The sequence below is a fragment of the Triturus cristatus genome, chromosome 4_2, assembly GCF_964204655.1.
Source record: "Triturus cristatus chromosome 4_2, aTriCri1.1, whole genome shotgun sequence".
Lineage (NCBI taxonomy): Eukaryota > Metazoa > Chordata > Amphibia > Caudata > Salamandridae > Triturus > Triturus cristatus.
In genome coordinates, this window is record NC_140586.1 from 815,713,893 (window position 1) to 815,737,094 (window position 23,202).

Sequence of the window (23,202 nt, forward strand, 5' to 3'; positions counted from 1 at the left end):
TTATGTACTTTCACAATCACTGCCCACATGCCCTGAAATCCGTGCTCATACAGGACCCTACAAACATGCGGATTCTGAGCATTCCACTGGCAGCAACAGAGCCCTAAGGGCAAGCACACAGGCTCCTCAAGTAGCAACAGAGTACTAAGGGCAAGCACACAGGCGCCTCAAGTAGGAAGAGAGCCCTAAAGACAAGCACACAGGCGCCTCAAGTAGCAACAGAGCCCCAAGGACAAGCACACAGGCGCCTCAAGTAGCAACAGAGCCCTAAGGACAAACACACAGGCGCCTGAAGTAGCAACAGAGCCCTAAGGACAAGCACACAGGCGCCTCAAGTAGCAACAGAGCCCTAAGGACAAACACACAGGCGCCTCAAGTATCAACAGAGCCCTAAGGACAAGCACACAGGTGCCTAAGTCGCAACAGAGCCCTAAGGACAAGCACACAGGTGCCTAAGTCGCAACAGAGCCCTAAGGGCAAGCACACAGGTGCCTAAGTCGCAACAGAGCCCTAAGGGCAAGCACACAGGTGCCTCAAGTTGATATGGCCTTTCAACTACTTGTACAACACACAACAGCCTCCAGAGCGGAAGAAAGTGGGAATCTTTTTAGTGAAAAGCAAACTCAAAGGAGTACGGGGGGTGTGTTTCGAAAGGTAATATCCAGGGTTACAGCACATATGTGCAACCCTAGAACCTAATGCCTGTTCTGTTTAGCCAATGCTATAAGAGCGTAGGCCCCAAGTCACTCCCAAGCTGGACTGACATGCGATCATCTTCATCCCTCTGGGCTGACTAGAGAGCTCCCGTTGCCAGGGAGGTGTGCTTTTTACTATTATTAAGAAGTGGACCTTCCACCTCTTTGAGGACCACTCACGGACATGACTCTCCAGTGCATTCAGCTGACATGACCCCTCACTTACCAGACACTCCAGCAACCTGGCAGGCCGTGCGATGATGATCATCAGCTTCTTCACCAGCTCGGTTACGAAGGCCACCTCCGAGCTCTCCGAGCGCTCGTGGGCCTGTGGGAAAGAAAGGTTACATTTATGTTCCAACACTTTCACCAACAATTGAAGACACAAGCAATGGAAATACAATAGGCATCTGTCCCTGTATTACAATACACCTACTTTGAGGAGAAATGCAAAGTTATACAGGGTCCATCAGCAGTCTGCACATGCAATGCATACAAGGATTGAGTCAAAGATTGGCAGGGTGATGAGCAGAGTGCCCGTGGCCTGGTAGTCAAAGTTATTACCAAGGAGCAGTGAAGTATTCGGAATTTGGATCGTAGTAGGTTGTTTTCATTGAAGCCGGTTCGATTACAGGGAGTTGCCTCTCAGTCGGAGCAGCTGAGGCCACACAAAAACTTTTTTGTTACTTGGAAGATACAACGCAGAACAGCAACAGTAAGAGCAGAGCAAATCTAACCCCAGAAAATAGAAACGCATGGACGTCCACCTCTGGAAACATCTCTCTATATGGTAAAGGCATACACAACTGTTGCATGTGTGTTGGCCTGCTTTCTGTTCTACTTCTCTGGCAGGGATCAAGGTGGTGTAGAAGGCCTAAAAGGTACATAGAAGGAAACATCACCCTGGTGTTTCCTGGTCCTCTTCCTTGGAGCTCCCAATACCTCTGGAGAAGCCGGTCAACCGGTAACAATTTTTCCTCCAGCCACTCCACTCTCTGAGTTGCTCCACAGCTTTTACTCTCCTTCTTGCCATGTTCATAGCAAAAACAACTGCAGCCATGTTAAATAGTGTGTTGAAGATTTACCCAAGAAGAGTGCGCCTGGCACATATTGGACCACAGGCCACATTTGAGTGATAAGAATCTTGATGCCCTGCGATTGGTCATCCCCTTTCTCGGATGGTCCTCCTCTACTCTAAAACATGATTGTGTCATGACTGCAATACAGGCCTCACATATACTGTGGTTGACGTGACCAAGCACTTTATGGGAAACGTAGACAGACTCCAAATTAGATCACGGCCCATCTTAATGCAATGTACCATGTCTTCTGCTCAACCAGAGTTAAATCTGGTACTGCACCATCCTTTACTTTCTAATTCTAACCCAATTAGTCGGAGCATGCTGGGACCCTCCTTGAAGGAAAGCTGCTCGCTCTGTTCTGTCTTCCTGGCACCACTGGCAGATAGACGCATAGGTACCCAGGCCAAACCAAGGGCCACAATCAACAACTCCTCCATCATGCCTAATTAAGTTCTGAGTCTGCTCTCACCATTTTTCTGAAGAAAGCTTCTCTTTAACCAAATACAAGGCCTAACTAACCCTCTACAGCAAGGTTTCCCTGACACTATGATCTTCAAGGTGTGGTCACCCACTTCAGCATTCGATAAAGTCACCCATTTAAATTATAAGTCACTGCAAATGCAGTTTCAGTATGGACTGCAACAATGGCTTTGATCGCAACGAGGCACAACATCCTGACCACTGCAAAGAAGAAGCTCCGATCTATGCTTACTGCTGACACTATCAACGAGCACAACAGCATCTGTCAACGGTGAGAGAAATTACACTTAACTTGTGCAGGTCAGATTCTTTCTCATGGGCAGAGAGAAGTGATTCAAGTTGCGGACCTTATTTCATGCTTCCACTAGGGACAATTACGTTGCGTCTCATTTCTCTCTTGTGTGGCTCTTACTACTCAACATTTGCATGCTGCCTCTTACAGGTTTACTTAGAGCTCTTTGACACCCACTCCACTCCTATGTCAATAACACAGATATGCAGGCGTGCTAGTGGTTCAAAATGGTGGGAGGCCTCTTCACGAGGATTAGGAAAGGAGTAGCCTGAACTGCAGTTGTTCCCAAATAGCTCCAGTCTTGAGCCCAAAACACTTATTTTGGTATGCGGCCAGCTACTCTTCCAAGGCCACCTTCAGCAAAGCCATAATTTGCTTTGAAAAACTTTGGTTAAATATGACTAAACCATGACTACCTAGACACATTAAGGTACCTCAAGAGCACTCTTCTCCATATGTCAGGTCATTACAATTGTCCCTCCTCCCGACTTAAAGTGCACTTGACAACACACTGGTTCACTCAACACTGTAGGATGCCAATTTCCTCTTAACAACTCTACCTAAGTATCAGATTATCAAATTCCAGAGTTCCCACAATTCGTCTGGTCCACTAAGTGGTAGTCTGCGACACAATAACCATATATTTCCGTTCCTAGGGAATTTGGGGTGTGGGTTCTCAGCTGGCTCAGAGTATGTGTTAGTAGCAAATTCAATTCCTCTTCCTGAACCTATGAATGCTTGTTACACCACTCACGCTCACCTCTTGCTGAACAAAATTGCCCACAACGAGTTCTTTAAAATCATCTCCAGTCATCTGGGCGCTGAAGCCCTTGAACAAACTTCCAGGCCACATCCGTGTAATCATGTCCATCATTTAATTCAGGAAGCCTTAGGAGTCACCCTCCATGGCTTTACACTAACCACACCAGGGTAGAAACACCCTTGGACTTCTCCTCCATGTGGTTTTGTCTTTCTGAACAAATGTAACCCCAAATATCCGGTTTTAAAAAAATATACTTTTGCTAATACACAAGAAACAATTATCAGGGCGTAAACAGTATGTGCAGATGTACACAGTATAAGCAACCGTTATTACCATTGTTGAGGAAGGTGAGGGGTATCATGGCGTAATCGAGGCTTCGCCTCTTGCGAGTCATGGCTTCTCCCCACACTCAACGATGGTAATAAATAGCATATTACACTCTACACATGTGCATATATACTATATAGCAAAACGTGTGACAATAGCTAAGCCTCAAGGATACAGGGGGCTCTACAGAAAACCAGGCAACCTTACTGGATAACATGTAACTTCCTAGAGGCAAGCATCCTCGTTTGTCTATTCAGCAAAAAAAAAAAAAAAAAAACTATCTCGCTATCGTACATAAAATAGGCTACTTAAGAGGGACACTCGCATAAATTAAAATGTTAACAATCCGCGTGACCTGTGTCTACCTGCATGACCCGTCCCCAGCCCTCAACCCCCACCATATACCCAATGTACATTTGTTTCCCTTTTTGATGTCCAGTGAAGGAATAACTAACCTACAAAATTGCCCATATAAACCATGACGTCATATTAGGATGCAGGGCAATGATGACGTCAGGAGCAGGCTGGGCAGGATGAGTGCTCCTCCAAAGTGCACCCTTCCAGACTACCTGCTGGAGGAGATGTTGTTTGTGGAAAGCTACTTTATTGCAGGCTGTCTTCAGGGGGTCTCATGCTGCCTGGATTTGGAACTCCCTGCCTTCCAAAATGTACCAAAAATTCACTTGGGTGCGTTGTTCTTCCCAAACCCTCCGTTACCCTAGTCCTTTAGAAGCACCTAGAAACTAGTTTTCTTACCGTACAGTGCTCACTCTCAAAAACTTAATGGAAGCTATTTTTGTTTATTTTTTTTATAACGGAGGGTGACCCTTTATATTTCAAGAACATAACTACAAATTAGATAACAGACTAAGCCTTTAAACAGTATCCAGCGTTCTATCAAAGAGGAGGGAAAATAGTCAAGCAGGTTTTTAAAAACAAATTACATTAAAAAGTGCCTAATATTATTGCACCAAGTACCTTTCCATTACAACTCTCGGCAAATCTGAAGATGCCCTGCTCTCCAAGGTGCTTTTTGTTAAGATGTGAACCACCCCGAAGAGTGACCACCAGAGTCTGGCGCAAAGCACTGCTGCTTTAACTGAGAGTAAGGGGGGGGGGGGCGCTACTATACACATGAGCTGCAAGGCGAGGATGTACATGTTAGGCAGCCTCTCCTCAAAGACAGCCCCCTGCCCCCCAGGAGACTGTGGTGATAGCAGCTGCTTACATCTCTCTGTAGAGATTCCCTCCACTAAGGATAGTGCAGAAACCTTTAGGAATGTATTCTTAGGTTGGTAGAAGGAACCCGAAAGAGCAGGATCAGCCATGCAATATAATTTGAGAAACTCCTTCAATAAAGTGTTTTGGGGTTTTCTAAAGAATGAACAGCTAGGTTTCTTCAGTGTTTCACTTTAAATAATATTTGTGAGCTTCTAAATATTCTTTTGGCTTCTTAATATTCGTGTGCACCGAGATTCTGGCGGTACAGGCGCTTGTATGTGCCGTCTACGGTAATGGATTTTGAAACATTCATTTCCATAGATATTGGTCTTGAGGGCAGAGGGAAACCCGCTTTCCATGCAAACATTTGAGCAGACAGTCCCTGCAGAGAGCTCCAGCTGAGTGCAACCCCAAAGGCTACTTAATATTGAAAGGGACTAACCGCACAGAGCAGATTTTCAGACTGAATATTTTTTAGGGCTACTTTGGCACGCAAAATATATAATTGGCTTCACATCCAAATATATTCTGTAATGTCCCCGTCAAATTAGCGGTGGCACGCGTAAGTCACACGCGGATAAAAGGGTGGCCATCCCCAACCCTCTGAAGTCAATAACAGCAGAGTGACAGCCACCACTGGACTCTGGAGAATTGAGACGTCTAATTAGAATACAGATTGAGCCAGAGAGGCAAGCACCCCGGGAGCAGCTGCCCAACACCCCCTGAGTTGCTACGGTCACTCGCGGGCATCCACGCTAACAGCAAGGGACCAGACATGGCAGACAGGCTCATTTACTGGAGCGCGTTATGATGAAAAGGTATCGCCGTGGAAGCCAAGACCCCAGAAAGATGCAGGGATGCTCTCGGCTCTTACCGCTTCACCAAGGAGGTAGGAACAGACAAAGTTCTCACTGGATACTGCTCGGTAAGCATTTGTCTTTGTTACTAAAAACGTTGGGGGTTCCTTTAGATATTATGAGCTGTTGTGTGTGTTATTCATTTCATTAGGCTGTCGTCAGTGATTGTGGTGTTTACATGGGGTCATCAATAAAGAAAGAGGACAGTCAAAAATGCCGACTGTCAACCCAAGACAATAGAGCAAGGCACAATTAGGGCGGAGGATCAAGGCGGAACACAATGAGGCTGTCAAACACCAACAAATGCAGACAAATGTACTTTGTGGAAGGAGAGGCTACAAAGACAGATACACGGAATACTCGTAGAGAAAGGGAAGCAGGATATTTTAAAAAAAAAAGGGTTTTATCCTACTTAGAGCTAACCTAGATTAACATTAAACTAATTCACTGTGGAAGGGTGTCTCCTGAAGTGACGTCTGGTTGTACTAGGGTGGCAATATTTTACATAGTTTGTAAACTAAGACTACTGAAGTTCAAAAGTATTATCCCAAAAGAAACAACATGCCCATTTGGAAATATTTCCTAGTTCTAATACAAGAATCACATGCAATGAGAGCAAAAACGTACGTACTTCATGGTCAGGTAAAGGAAGGTGGAGATTGAGAGCTATCCTACTTATTATGTGGGCGAGCAAATACCATCCCAAATTGTTCTTGCTTCCCCATTACAAATGGCCAAAACTAAAGAGAAACACTCAAATTCTACCAATCCCAGAAAGAAAGAAAAAATAGCTGTGCGTTAACCGATGGATACCAGGTGTTTGCATGCGCGCTCGCCGGGTCAAGTCCAACAACAAAAGGAAAAGCCAAAGGTTACAGCGGCGACGGAAGGAATAAAAAAACACAACTTGTAACAGCCACTCAGCCATAATCTGGGCGCAGCGATGCTGGTCCACAATCCTCAGCAGGTAGACCTCTTGGTCCGGTTCCCGCCTCTCGTAGTAGTAGAGCCCCGACATGGCTCCAGATCCCCCGTTTGACACTGATCCAGTGGTTCCGACAAGAAGCAGCATTATATACCATACAATCGCTTGCGCCTTTGGTGTGATGCATGCCACCTAATTAGCAGGTGCTGGTGACGACATGCCCGTATGAAGGTTGGGTTGCTGTCATTTCATATTTTCCGATACGGTGGGAGGGCTCTCCGAGAGGAGGCTGGTTTCATTCCTTTACACTCATACACACGCCAAGTGAATCCCACTGACATATGCACTGGAGGCAGCGACGGGATAATTTACACAGCGATTCCCTCCTCTGAAAGACTCATCCGTCACTAACTGTGAGCGGTAGGGCATGAAATTAAAATCGCTCCACTCCCTCCCCGGGGTGAGGAGGGACCAATAACTGAGATGTGCAAGTCACAACACTGTAATTGAGATAATATACGGACAGAGACCCCAGTGTTGGTTACGGTGTCAAAGGATGACACATCGGCACTTATGCCCTTCATTCAGAAAAAAATGCAATCCTTAGGATTGCAAAGAACCATGCATTGGTAGAGCTAAGCCAGCAAGATGCAATGCCACTCAAAGACTACTGTTGTGAGGTTACTGTGCATAGGCAGCACACTAAGCATGCGAGTTAGGATGTGTTACTGTGATACAAGTGACCCTAAGCTGTCCCAGCCCACACAGTATTCCCTCCAGAGCGTCTAGGTGCTCTACAAAGCAAAGGAAGAGAAATGACAGCCCAGGAGTCTCAGCCTTTTGTCCTGTGGCTCTCAATCAAATGACACAGGAAGCGGTCACCGGCACTGCGCATACATGTGGAGGGTTGTCAAAAAATCCAGTATTACTTTTCTATTTAATTCTAAGAGAAACGTTTCAAAATTGAAACTCCAGACACACATAGTACATTTAAAAAAACAAGGGCATTTATCGTTTTGTCATGTGGTCACAGAATACACAGCACAAATCACACACTTGCGAACATTTACAATTGAGAAATACAATGGTCTTTTGAAAACAGAATGCTAGCGTTAGTTACAGCCAGACACGTGTTTCGCCCCCTGCGGCTATCAGCCTAGGGCTTCCTCAAAACGGCAATTTATATGAAAATGTATTCTGGTTGTCATAGTTCAGCATAAATATCATATTTCATATGTTGTTTTGTGGGAACTGCCAACAAGTGAAACAGCACACTCTAAGTTAAAGTAGCATTTGGGATGCTATTGGTATAAAAACCAGTGCTCTTTTGTGACAAGCATGTGATGAGAAGTTCAATTTTCCTTGCGGTGGTCCACTTCTACAGCTAAAGCCAAAGGGTTCAATGAAACAATTTCGATCTAAAACATATCTGAATTCAGGTGCACATCCAAGCAGTATTATGGACGGAAGCAGAAAGGCCAGACCAAAATCAGAAGGGGAAGGCAGACATCCGTTAACTTTAGTTTTGGTATTTCTAAGCATCTTTTTTGTAATAGGATGGCAACTTAAACATCATTTTTGTAATAGGATGGCACCTTAAGTGTAGTTGATTTTACTATGGATATGTAAGTTCCGAGTAGAGTTCGGATCATCAGGTGTGCAGGTAGTAGAGTATACATCTTGTATAGAAGAGTGTGAACCTGGTCCTCTTGCTACGACCAGTCTTGAACTTATCATTCAATGTTATGAGAGGAACTCTGTGGTGTGTAAATCTGCCAGTGGTTCCAGGAGGCAAGATCAGTCAACTGCCCCCAGGTTCTGTCCAAAAGGGCTTTGTCTTATGTGGTCTGTTTTCTGGCCTCGGATCTGTGTTTTTCTGTTTATTGCATCACAGTTCAAATTATATCCTGCTGGTGTAACAACACGGTTGTGTTCAGTGTTTATTGGCACTTCTGTGCAGACATCTCTGAACGTAGGATGTTTATTCATCAATGGTTCAAAAGGTTGGCCATGTTAAGGAAAGGATCAGAGTTATTTAGAGACTTTTGAGCGGACGTGACGACAGATGCTGAACATGGCCTGATAGTTACGCAGACCAGATATAACTTGAAGCCTTTCTTAACCCAAGTCAGTGGCAATTGACTCCTCTTGTCTCCTGGGATCACCTTCACAGGTGAACACTCCACAGAGTTTCTCCGACAATGTTGGAAGGTGAGATCAAGACAGTTTACAGTAAACGAACCAAGTTTGCGCTAGCTCATACAAGACACACACACACACACACACACTTCCTTTAGAAGCACCAAAACTTAAGCTAGCGGATTTGGGTGCCTTACCACGAATTATTTTAGACCTTTACGATTTCATCCATTCAGTCACTTGGGATGTTCATCTGAATTGAGATCTAGCTTAGCTGGAAATATTATACAAGAAACTTCTTACTGTAACTATAAAATTAGACCACCACAAGAAACAAATGGAACTTCTCACCAGCTGTGTCACACAAGAGCACTGCTTTTCTACCCACAGCTTCTCACTTGATACCTTAATTTACAGTGTCCTGTGTCACTTTTTTGGGGTGCCCACCAAAACCATGTATGAATTATGACATTTCTGTTCTATTATGACAACTAGAATACTTTTACCTACTGACTGCAGCCTTGAGTAAGCCTTAGGTCTATAGGCGCAGGGGGCGAAGCATTGGGTTTCCTAAAGACCAATATATTTGTAGATTGGAAAAAGTTAGGGGTGTATGGCTGATACTATGTGTTCCTTGGCCACACAACAATACAACAAATACTATTTGCTTTCTTAAATGTACTATTCGTATTTGGAGTTCCAATTTTGAAATGCTTCCCTAAAAATTACATACCAAATAAATACTGGATTCTTTGACAATCTTTCACTTGCATACTCAGTGCAAGGGACCCCCTCTTCTCATATATCACATAGTAACCACCACCGGGCTAAGGGCAAACCCATGTAAACAAACAAATGTGTCAATTAAGTGGATAGACCAGAACAGCCAAGCCCCTGGTATTTGAAATTTTATGGTCAACGAATTGACGGCTAAGTCACCCCTGTGGGGGATATGCATAAATCTGTGCCAGAGACCCTCACCTCCCCTGTCCACCACACCCCATCACCGGTGAGTTGTATTATCAGTTGAGAAGGAAGTAACTGATTTTTAAAATTTTGCTTGATACCGAAACATGTTGGTTTCCTTATGCCACTATACTTTGCACAAGCTTTTCCACAAAATGGGTACCATGGGTACATACAGTAAGGCACACTCGATTACATCTATCCATCAACGGATAAGGTATACACTCATTCAGAAAGGGGATTAAACATTATTAAGCTTTACTGGAAAATACCTTCAATCTAATGTTTAGAGGGCTGTGCCTGCTGCCACTTAGTGGATGCCTTTTAAGCAGAGCATGACTGGTGTTATGGCACAGCTATTCTTCGTGCAACTGAATAGGGGGTGCCATACTGATCCTAGAAACATCAAATATGGCATATACTTCCTGGTAAGTGGCATCAGCAACAGGTTACTTTCCTTTGGTGGTCAAAATATCGAGCCCGGCATTGCAAAGCAGCAGAAGCTACATTAAGGTTTCAATCAGGGGTTAAGTGCACGTGCTCTGGATTCAAGACCATGCAGCCCAAAGGAGCTGCCCTGTTTGATGGTGTCACCACAATAATTTTACTGCATAATGCACCCAGAGAAGCCTACTGCAAATGCTTTCAGGTCCTCTAGCCGAAAAACAGTGCAGAATATTAATATACTGCGCTGTGTTCCAGAGGCTTATGGCTAACTGTATTGTTATTGTATTGTAATTGCATTTGCAACGCTACTCCAGAACCCATAAAGGATTAGTGGTGAATAAGTATAGTGAGGCATGAAAGTAATTTGAGTGGTGGATATGTTAGTCAGTTATTTGGATTGAGAAGGATAGTGGAGGGATAGAAGAGGGAAAAGGTTTGTATGGGAAAAGGTTTGTATTTATATAGTGCTTGCTACCCCTGATGAGGTGTTGAAGCACTTTTTCAGCAAGTAGCACGCTACTCTGGAACCCATAAAGGATTAGTGGTGAGCTAGTATAGTGAAATATGAAAGTAATTTGAGCGGTGGACATTTTAATCTGTTATTTGGATTGAGAAGGATAGTGGAGGGATAGAAGAGGGAAAAGGTTTGCATTTATATAGCGCTTGCTACCCCATATGAGGTGTTTAAGCGCTTTTTGCCGAGTAGCACACCACTCTGGAACCCAAACAGGATTAGTGGGAATAAGTATAGGGAAATATACAATTAATTTGAGTGGTGAACATGTTAGTCTGTTATTTGGATTGAAAGGGAATATTGGAGGAATAAAAGAGGGAAGGATGTAGAAATGTGTGGGTTTTTTAAATTCATAGCTGTAGCGAGGTTTGGGATGAGTAAAGGGGAGGTGAAGGGTAGTTGGTATTTGGAAATATGAAATTAATATGAGTGGCAAACATGTTAGTCTTATTTGGATTGAAAAGGAATAGAGGAGGGATAGAAGATGGAAGGAGGGATAGAAGAAGGCAGGGTCTAGAATTTTTTTTGTTTTGTAGGAAATCATAGCAGTAGGAGGGGATCTGGGATGAGTAAAGGGGAGGTGGAGGGGGAACAGCCAGATGGAAGGGTTAAGAAAGGCAGGTTTGGGAGATCTGAATAGTAAAAGAGCCTAGAGACGGTTATTTTGGGGATCATAGTAGTGGTATGGGGTTTGGGATGAATGAGAGAGTAGAGGTAGAGAATATATTGATAGAGCTATAAGGTTAGAAATAGGGTAGTGCATTGGAAAGAGAAGTAGAATGTGGTTTGAGATGAGTCAGAGAGTTGAGCTAGAGGATATATTGAGAGCGGCATAGGGTGAGAAATAAGGTAGAGCATTGGATATGCTGAATTAGAAGCAAAGTAATAAATATACAGATAAATAAGTACATGGACGGTATATATATGCAAAAGGGAGGCAATATATGTAGATTAAGGATGCATTTAATAAAACTAGTTTTCAAGTGTTGTACTTTAAATAAAAAATTTGTAATTCAATAGTGAAGCAATCGTAGATAAATAGTTATGATAAAATATTTGCTTATTTATGCAGTCACATACATGTTAAAAACATAGAATATTTTAACTATAAGTAATAAGTACATTTGTTGAGCAGAACTAATGAATATCTATTTTTATTAAAACAATTATTATACACATTTATACAAAGCAATACACATATGTAGGTACATATCTATAGTCCAAATGAATGCTCATATACAGAGGGATATGCTGTATATTTCTGTTTGATATGGTGGTTATGTGGGGAAGAGTTTTCAGAAGATATGTTGGGGGGTTAAGAGTTTCATAGTTTGGCTGTTTGAACAGAGAAGGATGTGCCACCCATAGTTTTTTTCTTGTACGTTGGGATTTTGAGGCGAGGTGCCACTTTAGAGCAGTGGTTCCTTTGTTGAATGTATTTGGTGGTTTTATTCATGATGAAGAGTGGTCCTGTTCCATGTATAGCTTTGTGGGTGATATAAAGCAGCTTGAACGTGGATCTTTTGGGTACCGGTAACCAAAGCAGGGCTTTCAAGGGAGATATGGGCTTGCAGCTTTATACGCAAGAGTAGTCTGGCAGCCGAGTTCTGAATCCCTTGCAGTCTTTTCATAGTTGTTCAAGTAGTTATAACACACAGAACACTAGAACTCGAAATGTCAGGATTTCTGGGTCTCGCAACTCTGCATGTCCTTCTGACTGTTTGCCCACAACTCAACAGAGGGTCTTCCAGGCTTGATAGTCTTCCTTCGTCAAAGTTATTGCTTCCTGTTCCCAACAAAGGCCTTGTTGAATCAACTTACTGTTCATGTCTCCGCCACCACATCTGTTGAGTGATGTTATATGCACGTAGCAGAAGTCAGAACGCTGGCAGCATTGACACAGAAGAAACATTCAGGGGTCACATGGTAAAGAGGAAGATGAGGAGGGTCTGAAATACTGCAGGACCGACGGCCTGTCAGTCCCATTCCTTTGTGTCTTCAACACAACGGTGAAACTTTTCTCAGAAACCTGTGATCAGAAGCAGTTATTTATCAAGTAAAGACTCAAGTACAAGCTTCTGATAATCCCAAGAACTGACATTTCTCATTCAGGGTTACAGGCACATGTCCAGCGGCAGCAGCCACCTGGAGTCCCACAGCAGCTGCCCGGAACTCCAAAACATTGCAAGCAGTCGGTGCTCCCTGAGCCATAAAAGTTAGATGAAGGGTTAGTGGTGGGAGACAGTTCACATCAACCAGGATCCACTAGAGGGTTAAATGTGCATAAAGAAATAACCCAACCCACCATTTCCTGAGACGCTAAGGCGAGCTGGAAACAATAAGTCATGTCCTCCATGAGCAACCGCCACCATGCCCCTACGCCTAGCCTTAGGCAAAGCCACTGAACCTCTAAACCATCCAAACCTCAAAATAGTCCTGTCCTCCGAACAGCATGCTCTCTCTTGGCTGGATAAACTATTTTCAATTAAAATAATTACATCTTATTTTGTACACAGAGACGCCGGGCTCCTGAACCTACTATTTAATTTAAAAACAAACACAAGTCCCAGGTCGTACAGCCATTGGTACATGCAGGCAGCACTGACTCTATTGGAAGACTTGATTGATTATTTACCGGCATGCGACTCTTACTTCTCGTCACATCGCTGTAGCTAATGAATGCGAACATTGTTAATTAGCGTGTATATTTCCCTCTGGAGAGTGATAAAGGTTTCATGGGGAGGGAATGGAAAAAGTGAAGATTGTCGGAAAAAAAGAGTTATGGACGAGCTTGTACATTCCCTGCCATAGTTTCATTTCATGGGGTTCTGCTTTCAGGATACTTCTCGATCGCAAAAAACATGAAAGTGATGCATCCATGCTCTATGGGCAGGATGAAAAGAAGAAAAGGAAGGAAAGCCCACACACGCTAACCAATAAGAAGCAAGCACCTGAGAATGACAATGAACCCAACCAATGGTAAGCAATAGGAGCCCCCTAAACTCACTTTAAGGTGTCAATATGTCTCACATTAGATAGCATAGGCACTGTTTAGTAGGTGAGACGTAAAAAGGAGCACAACTGCAGAAAGCCTGGGGTCATAATCTGTGGGCACTTGCATATTGCAGCCTCTCCACTGGCCCTCCACTTCGAGAAAAAACTTTATAAAAGGGCTGAAAGAAATACTCAGCAAAGCTTATAAATTAGTCTCTCTGTAACTGCTACCACCACGTCGATTGTTTTGTCTCGCTACTCCCCTAATGTTAACACCCACACACCAGACTATCGCTCTAATGCTGTCCAAAGGCTGCATAAGTGTTATGCTAAAATAACTTCAGCAAGATCCCTCAGCACACGTAAATACAAACAATACAAAATATGTGATGTCAATGTAGACAATATGTGTTTTCTTATTTATGTTCTTTTATTTTGTCCAGTTGTTAAGTTCCTAAGCAAACACGTGTTTCGTCGCGATATCAGCACAATAACCTGTGACTTCTTCAAGGCTAAGAGAATTGTACAAAAAAAACAATATAGAGAGCGCCTAGAGCTTAGATCACAATTAATCACCCAACAGTGACTTTCGTGATAACTTTAGCTGCCTTATATTTAATCATAGTGACATTGTGTAGTGGAAACCAATGCGCATGGTTCCATTTTCTTAGTTCTTAGTTATCAAACAAACTTAAAGTTCAGCTTAACCTCAAAAGGAATCACAAACATTTGGTGTGCATGAGCACTATCATTCTAATACCGTATTTAAGTAAAATGCAAGCATAAATATCCCATATATAGTCCCAATATTTGTGTAAAGAGTGCAATCAACACTGTGCCTGTAAGATAAGAGCTTGAGCCCCTGATAATAAAAAAGGGGAAACAAAAGCACCCATGTCTTCTTGGTGCAATACCTGGTAGCAGAAGGATAATTATTAATTAGTACGGTCATCGCGCCTTAACTTAACCGAGACAGGCAATTTACCAGAAGTGTGCCCAACTTGCTGCATTCTCTCCCTACCAATCAGTTTCCAACCCTGCCAAAAATTTCCACAAAATGCAAAGAATTCAAGATGTAAAATGTTATGTAATGCACATTTGTAAAGCGCACTATCACCCGAGAGAATGCTGGCTCTGAGCAGGTCTATGCCTAGCCCTGCCCGGGGTAGGTTGGTTCACTAAAAAGCCAGGTCTTCAAACTTCTTGCTGAAGTCGAGAAGAAAGGAGGAGGATCTGAAGTGAAGTGGGAGGTCCTTTCACACCTTAGGAGCGATGTAAGAGGAAGGTCGTCGGATGTGTGCAAGTAGGAGTCCTGTGGAGCTGTGGTGTATGGGTGGTTGGTCAAAGGAGATGCGACTGTTCAGATAAGGCCTAAGTTGTGTCATGCCTGGAATATCTGTGTGTGATGAGTTTCAAATGAGAGCATGTGTGTATGGGAACCAGTGGCGCTTCCTTAGATGAGTTAAATTGCGAGTTGTGTGTGGGAGGTTGAAGATAAGTCTGGTTGCTGCAGTCTGGATTGTTTGTGGTCTACTGGTGAGTTGCTTTGTTTTTCCTGCGTAGAGGGTGGTCCTGTAGTCCAGTGCTTGATTTGTAAAAAAATTAAAAAAAAATAAGCACCAGGGCTTTCATCAGGAGGCCACTGTAGCTTGCACTACACATTGCCCCTGCCATGCTGCCAATGATAGTAAAAACACAACTACTAACCATCACTCCTATAAGTTTGACAATCCGGACTATTTCAGACCGCCAAAGCTCTAAGGATGGTTTGGGCAGCAGATAAAGTCATTTTTAATGAATATTGAATTAAAAATTACATATTGTTATGGTCATCTCTAAATTATCCAGACAACTCTACCTGGTGGCAGACTGTCAAAAGTAACGGTGGGTGCCGAGCACCGTAAACCACCAGTGTGGTGTTTTGTGGTGTGTTGAGGATCACGGTTTCAGAAAATACTTTCAATAGTAATAGTAAACTCTGAACCCGAAGTCCTCAGAAGCTATCACATAAAAAGGCCCTTTATTCTGGAGCTTAACGTTGGAAAATAAGCATTAGAGACACAACATAATGTATTGAACACACAGAAATTGGCAGTGTGAACAACGCCCAGCACATGACCCGCTGGACGAGATTCTACTATACGTAGTGTGCTGTGAGCAGCACATATAGGATGAATGCAAGGCGAGAGACTCACTACAGAAAACGCAGGGATTGACAACTGAGATTGAGACGCAGAAGCCTTCCGTCTTTCTCTTCGATTGGATGATGCCCCTGTCCTCCATACCATGTCGTGCATAATGTCATAAATTTGGGTTAAAAAAAAAAAAGATGTACTGGTGGCAGGGCAAAGCCACTGTCAGGAGGCTTTCATTTAAGGATGTCACGCTATAAACCGAGCTGAAAGGATTTTAATTTGCTTTTTTTCTTATTCATACCGAGGTCTCTGTACATTGAGGCATCCTTTGGAAACTGGTCTACCCTGCAATGGAATCAGTTCCCAGCCCACTTGGGTCCAGAGGGTTTGAGTTTGGATGCTGTGAAGGAATACAAGCGGAGCGGATATGAGGCGTCTGCAGAATGATCTGCCTACTTTTCAATTTCTAATATTACAAATGAGAAATCCTCCGGCCTCTGCTGTTTCTGGATCTAACTCGACCCTTTCAGGCAGAAGGGGTCCCATGGACTGGTTGTAGAGATGAACATGTCATTTGTGTGTTTCTGTTTGAAAAAAATACAGTTTTCTAGGAAACAGCTGTTCAACCAGATAATCTTAAGTGTCGTTTTGGGTCTGTTTAGTCAATTTCCAGATTACTCCTTGCATTGCCACCATCCTAAAATCAGGGGCTAGTGAGCACATTCTAACAAGGAGCATTAAAAGATTTTATAATGCGAGTCTGGTGGTTTTTCAGAAACTAACAATTAATGCTAGAAATGCTAAATAAGTATAAGTCTACATTCTAGTTAAAACTGGCGTTTTACTAGGTAAACATGTTTACCACATGTAGAACCTCCGGCAAACATCTGTACTCATGCCAAACATCTGTACTCATGCCTCTGCAGCTGGTGCACACAGAATGGTCTTCTACTCAGACTAAACGGTGTCAATTTTACAGAGAATGGAAAAATACGCTGTGAAAATATAATGCTGCTGATATTCAAATAATGCTGCCCGTCCTTTAATTGCAAAACCTGCTCCACATCAGCCGAGACAACTAATATTCCATCAAGAAACTAGTCTCATACCAAGAAAGGCAGCACTATATTCAATCACCCACACAGACAACAATCTACCGAGGAGACAGCCTTATCCCATTAACCTACCATTTGCAACGGTGATATCCTTCCATCAAGAAGGGAAAAACCTAACAAGCATTGGGAAAGCAAAACGGTTTCACGTTTGGGCACCATTCACTGCTTTTGCTCACATAGTCCTTAACTAGATTAAACCCCATCCTGATAGATAGCAGTCACTACAAACATTAAACAAATACTTGAAATGGAGGTTGTTGTCTAAGAACGAGAATAGTATACATGACATCAGGGCATGCTGCAGAGGACGTGGACATGCTCTCATTTGATGTAATAAAAAGTGTATGTCTGCTCTCAGGACAGATTCTCAAACAATGTCCACGAATAGTGAAACACCGGCGGGCTTCATTTCAAGGATCGAAGACTTCCTACATTAATGTACGTTTTATGGGTAGGGGGCACTACATTTTTAATATACGCCGGTTTGCCCTACCACAGGTTTATCTTTACAGAACCCGTCAAATTCACTGGCAAAACCTGTAATAATTTTTTTGTTTTTAAAACAACAAGGGCTGCTCTGATTATTAAGGCCACTGAAATTGGCTATTTAAGGCAATGGCCAAAACCTCAACGGTACAGCAGGGGAATAAAGCGAGGCTTGTATTTTGGGTGCATGAGGCTGGAGTTCGTAAGGATAACCATAATGGACTGGTTTCAAATTCTTACATCTTCCCATAATGTTCTTTAGTGTGAATACAGAGGGAGAGAGACAGATAGAGAGACTAACAGATGTATGTGCTTCGGAGTCTCAGAATGCATCAATCTATCCTTTACAAAGCAGGCGCCTCTTGGGCCTCCCGTTCGCACTTTCAGCGCTGCCGCATGTGATCAACCACAGCAATTTTATCACAATGTAATATTCAATCTTCACGGCCCAGAAGGAAAAACAAATCTTTTTAAGTCTAAAAAATGAGTCCACGCACAGGGGAACAACCAGCAAAACATCTCCGACCTGTATAAAAATCAGGGAATTGATGACAAGCCTCCTGCATATTTTGTCTGCGGCTTCTATCGATCTCCCTCTTGTGAGCCATCAGAAGATGAGATGCGGCGCCCGGGGTCTGCTCTCCCTTGAAGTGCAAGCTGTCAATAGCCCTGACATGTCCTTACGGTGCAATCTCCACTTTCACTTCGTCCATCCCTCCCTCCATCAATGCAGCGAGGGAGTTTTACATACACTGCAGGAAGCTGGCTCTGTATATACTATACCAAAGTGAGGCATAGTTTGCACAGAGTCCAGTTGAACCCCAAACGTAGGCAGAGGTAAAAGTAGATAGCACCTAACTCTCTATTTGTGGTAGAGTGGTCGAGCAGTAAGGCTGTATCAGAGGGTAGTTATAAGCATTTGTTGTAAACACTCAATCAGCAAATTATATCACACATTCAAAGAATGAACTTCAGACCAATTGGTTTTGTATAAAAATATTTTTTTTGTTATTTTATTTTCTAGAACCAAGCAAGCCTGGCACAGGTAAGCAATAAATACTTTACAGTAGTAATACAGTTTGTAAACAGTTTAAAGTGCAATTGTACATGCACTTTGATTTGATTACAGTAGAGCTACTAGTAATGCAATGCTTTTGATATACTGTACATATACTTTGTATTGGATTTTTAGTAGAATGTCAAGTAGATTTCTTTACAGATTACTTTTCTTACACAGTGCAGTATGCCTGGATACTGCACTGGGACATTTCTTGTAAACAGGTAAGTAAAAGCGTTTTTGTTATTTAGTAACAGTTTTAAAGGGTTTCTTAGATTTTCCAAATCCACACTTAGAAACTTTTCACAGAAAAACAGAAATTGTTAGCCTATGGAGGAAAGAAAAATGCTACTTACCAGTATGCATCTGTTCTTGGCGTGTAGAGCTGTAGAGTTGTATACTTTAGCATAGATCGTCATCTGGTGTTGGGCTCGGATGTTTGCACCTTGTTTTTGTTGAAGAAGTCTTTGTAGTCACGGGATAGGTGACTCCTCCTTATGGTGATAGTACGCATGGGCATCGACTCCATCTTCAGATTGTTTTTCGCCATAAAGGGTGATGATGGAGTTAGTAAGAGAATAGAAGAGGATGTTCATGTGATGCATCTAAATAAGATAATACTGCAAGAGATAAAGGTACCCGGGAAGGTGGGCGTATAAAACTCTACAGCTCTACATGCCAAGAACAGAGGCATACTTGTAAGTAGCATTTTCCGTCCGAGGCATATGAGCTGTAGATTGTATACTTTAGCATAGACTGTAAAGCAGTTCTTTCCCCTTTAGCGGTAGCAACCTGTATCTGATGCAGTAGTTTGAAAAAGTGTTCTTAATACAGCCTAGCCCACAGTAGCTTGTTGCTTTGCTTGCACATCTACACAATAGTATTTAGTGAACGTATGCGGTGTAGACCAAGTTGCTGCTTTGCAGATGTCATCTAAGGGAATGTTCCCTAAGAATGCCATAGAAGCCCCTAGTTTGCGTGTAGAATGAGCTCTAGGGGGGACAGTTAATGTGCGTTTAGCTTTGAGATAGCATATTTGGATGCATTTAACAATCCACCTTGCAATACCTATTTTTGAAATGGGATTGCCTTTGTGAGGTGGGAAGAAAGCTACAAAAAGTTGTTTTGTTTTCCTAAAACTTTTAGTTCTTTCGATGTAGTAGAGTATCGCTCTCTTCACGTCTAGCGTGTGGAGAGCGCGTTCGGCTATTGAGTGTGGTTGAGGGAAAAATACTGGAAGTTCAACCGACTGATTAAGGTGAAAGACAGATACCACTTTAGGTAGAAATTTTGGATTAGGCCTAAGAACCACTTTACTATGGTGTATTTGTAAAAATGGTTCTTCTATGGTTGTAGGAGAGTAGGGTCTGCTATCCTATGGTCACCCCAAATTTTTGCTTTTTGCTTCACTGGTTTTTGACATATTGAGGCTGTGGGCCTGCCAATCAGACCCCCAGCCTGCTGTTCTCTCTACTAAATTTACACTATGCACCCTAGGTGCATAACCAATTGGAAGTGGATCACCCTGTGAGCCCCTGTACCAGTGTACACTAGGTACCCAGGGCATTGGTGTATCTAAGGCCTGCCAGGGGCTGCAGCATGTATTATGCCACCCCAGGCCTGGCCTAACAAATTTGACACAACTGGCTGATCACTCAGCTGGGGTAAGTTGGTGTAACCACCTCTTACTTAGGTGTAGTATACCTATACCTAACCTTAAATGGGACACATGTTAACCTATCAGTCACTCCTATGGCAGGCCTTAACAATCCTGAAGGCAGAGTGCTTGGTTCCATGTGAGATGGTGCTCTGGCATGAGCTGAGCCTGTCTGCAGTGGTCGGAACAACTTCCTTCTACTGTTTCCAGATATCGTCATACCATATACTCTTAAGTGCATTATGAACCTCGCGGTTAAATGCTATCTTTGGTTTGGCTTTATCAAAACATGTCGAGTAAGGTGTCATACGAATTGGAATACTAACCCCTCGCCAATTCTGGCGACGGGGTTAGCATTCCACCCTTCTAGAGGGACATGACATGTACAGTACCTGAAACCCGGGTAAAATCAGACATAGCCTCAGCTCCACAAAATGGATGCTGCCACCACAGACATAAGTCTGCCCTCCTGCTGCTGGGAGTCCTTCCAGCTTGGGAGGTGTGGACAAAGGGTTTCCTGCCAGGGGAGGTGCGTGCACCACCCCAGACAGAATTTTGTGTATTGGTCAGGTAGGGCTTGAAAGGAATCAGACATGCCTGAGGCTCACAAGGAGCCTCGGTGCATATGCCAGTTCAATCCGCTCCTGGGGCACACCAGCCCTGGACCTGGGGCGAGCTGGACAAAGGATTGGGGGTGTAACCACCCCCCTTCCTGGTCCCACCCTTAGGGAGGGACCTAGCAGGTAGTCCGGCCCCTAGAATCCGCTTAAAGGTAGGAGCTGTGTCCTAAGACTTCAGACATCCTGGAATCAACTTAACCACAAGAAGAAGACGGGAACTTCGACGCTCTGCTGCACAGAGGACTGAAGGAAATCTCCCCTATGGTCAGGGAGTGACCATCTTGCTAACGCAAGCACCAACCAGCTATTGAACGTCTGCTTTGCCGCCGCCTCCTGCCGGAGCCCGAGCCCAGAGCCCGACAAGACCTGGACCTCCAGACCTCTCACAGCCCGATCCACAGTCCCTGCAAAGAAGGAACCCGTGGAGGCACCGAGACACGTGGAGCCAGCCATCTTGGAAGACCGACGACAAGCTGCAAGCGCAACGACAGAGGCTCCCTCCAAGTTGTGCTTTGGGTCCTGTGAGAGGGAAGGGCGGAAAAAGAATCGAGGAGGTCTTATGCGTGGATCTATGATGGCGCTTTATTAAAGTCACAAACGAAATACTTGACGGGTACACATATAGAGGCTTCGTGAAGGGTGAGTCGTGAAGGATGCTGAAAACTCGTCTGTTGATGGGTCTTCTCCAGGTGACTGGTGATGACGTTCCCCGGGTATCATAGAAGAGAAAAGACAACAGGCGGTAAGTATTTCTGTCTAGGGGTTTCTCCTTGCTACCGTCACCAAGTGGCAAAATATATAGGGGTGGATACACCCAGTGCTCGGCTGAGGAGGTGAGGGAGGTGTAGGGCTGGGATAAGAAAAGAAGTAATCTTTATTAAAAAAAAATACAGTTATTTACATCGCTTTGTCCCTTTCTTCAGGTGACAAGTACATGCATCGCTTTGTGGCTGGTTAGCCTGGTTTCTACATTCTCAGGGTCTTAGAGGAAAGTGCTCCTGTAGTCCTCTCTGTGCTCCGCTCCCCTTGTCCTCCCCTTTTTCTACACCCCTGAAATGACCGTAACTCCCTCCCGCTTACAACCCTCTGCCCAGTACCACGTACCGCAGAAGCCGTAACTCTCCTGAGTTACGGCGGCATGCAAGTATCCTCGGGGGGCGTCCACCACTCTTCCGACCAGGTCTCCGGTTCTGGCGCCGCGTCGTCTTCCTCCACCGCGTTGGGATCGTCGTCGTTGCTGTCCTCCCCGGGTCTCGGTTCCGCAGTCCTCGCAAGCTGGTCCTTCCAACAATCGTCCTCCGTCTTCGGTTCTTCCACTTCCTCCTTTCCGGCGTCTTCCTCAACCGCCTCCTGGGCAGTCGAATCCGCCCTTCTATGGCCGCAGCTGTCAGCCCATTGGTTTGCTTCGGTCAGTGGGCGTTCCTGTAGGGAAGAGGAGTTCGGGTGGGTTAACCCCTGCTGTACTGGCGTGCACCTCTCGCGGGGAGACAGACGGTCTTGTGAGTCTGTCACGGGGCCGAAGGGGGGCTCCTCCTCACAGGTCCTGAGAAGCCCAACCATCGAGCAGCATCTGCACCAAAGGTGAGCCCTCCAGCATCTCCACGATCTGCGTGGGGCCCCTCTGCACTTTGCATCTCAACGCGCCTGCCCGGTCCCTGGCCCGTTGGCTAGTGGCCATTTTGGCGACGAAACTTGAAACTAGCAATGCTGGTCTGGTTGCTCCAGACTGGCCCTAGCTGCTCTCCAAAAGAGCAGCCCCTCTGACCTTGCTGGTCAGAACCATCAGCTTTCCTCTCTTTCCACGACTCCTGTCTTTGCCAAGGCTTGTTTGCTTCTTTTGAGTCGCCGACACCGCCGACAGCGAGAGCCTGCGTGGGACAGCTCGTGAACCGACTCCTGGACGTCGTCGACCTTCAGGGACCACGTGGCTGCGGAGACAATCTACCCTTCACCACCTGTTTGCACCCGACATCGCCTGGTACCTACCTGGTGCCACGCCGGTCACTGGCTAGTGACTGTGAACACTGTCCCCTCTGCTTTCAGGTCTTCTACAACTCCGATCCACTCTTGGATCCACCGCATCTCTTCTGGACCGACCGCCTGCAGCATCTTTGTCATCAGGTTCCATTGAATCGATAGAAGAAACCCGATGCACTTCGAGACCTATGCACCCGCTTCCTGTGGGTGAGGTAAAGCTGGCACTCCGGTGCCCAAGTGTAGAGAATCATCTCTAGTGTCTGTGTTTCAAATCTTAAGATCGTAGTCCATTCAGAAGACCCTTTCTGCAGTAACTTTGTAACTTTTACGCACCCATTGAAAACCTATGGGAGCCCGCGTGTAACTTTCCTCACTGCACACGCGACCCGTGGACCTCCTGGTCACTAACTGAAGTTAGCTCCTTGTAGGCCCAGCGATTCTAGAGGCCCTAGG

At 44.4% G+C, this 23,202-nt stretch overlaps 1 protein-coding gene across 6 annotated transcripts in view; it reads right to left on the minus strand.

Annotated features, from left to right (window-relative positions):
• MAST2 (microtubule associated serine/threonine kinase 2) overlaps positions 1-23,202 on the minus strand; it is a 1,353,759-nt gene that overhangs the window by 129,086 nt on the left and 1,201,471 nt on the right. For all 6 annotated transcript variants that reach the window (XM_085602761.1, XM_085602760.1, XM_085602765.1 and 3 more), the window contains one exon: positions 922-1,023. In XM_085602761.1, coding sequence (XP_085458887.1) covers positions 922-1,023 — 102 coding nt within the window. The remainder of the gene's footprint in view (positions 1-921; positions 1,024-23,202) is intronic.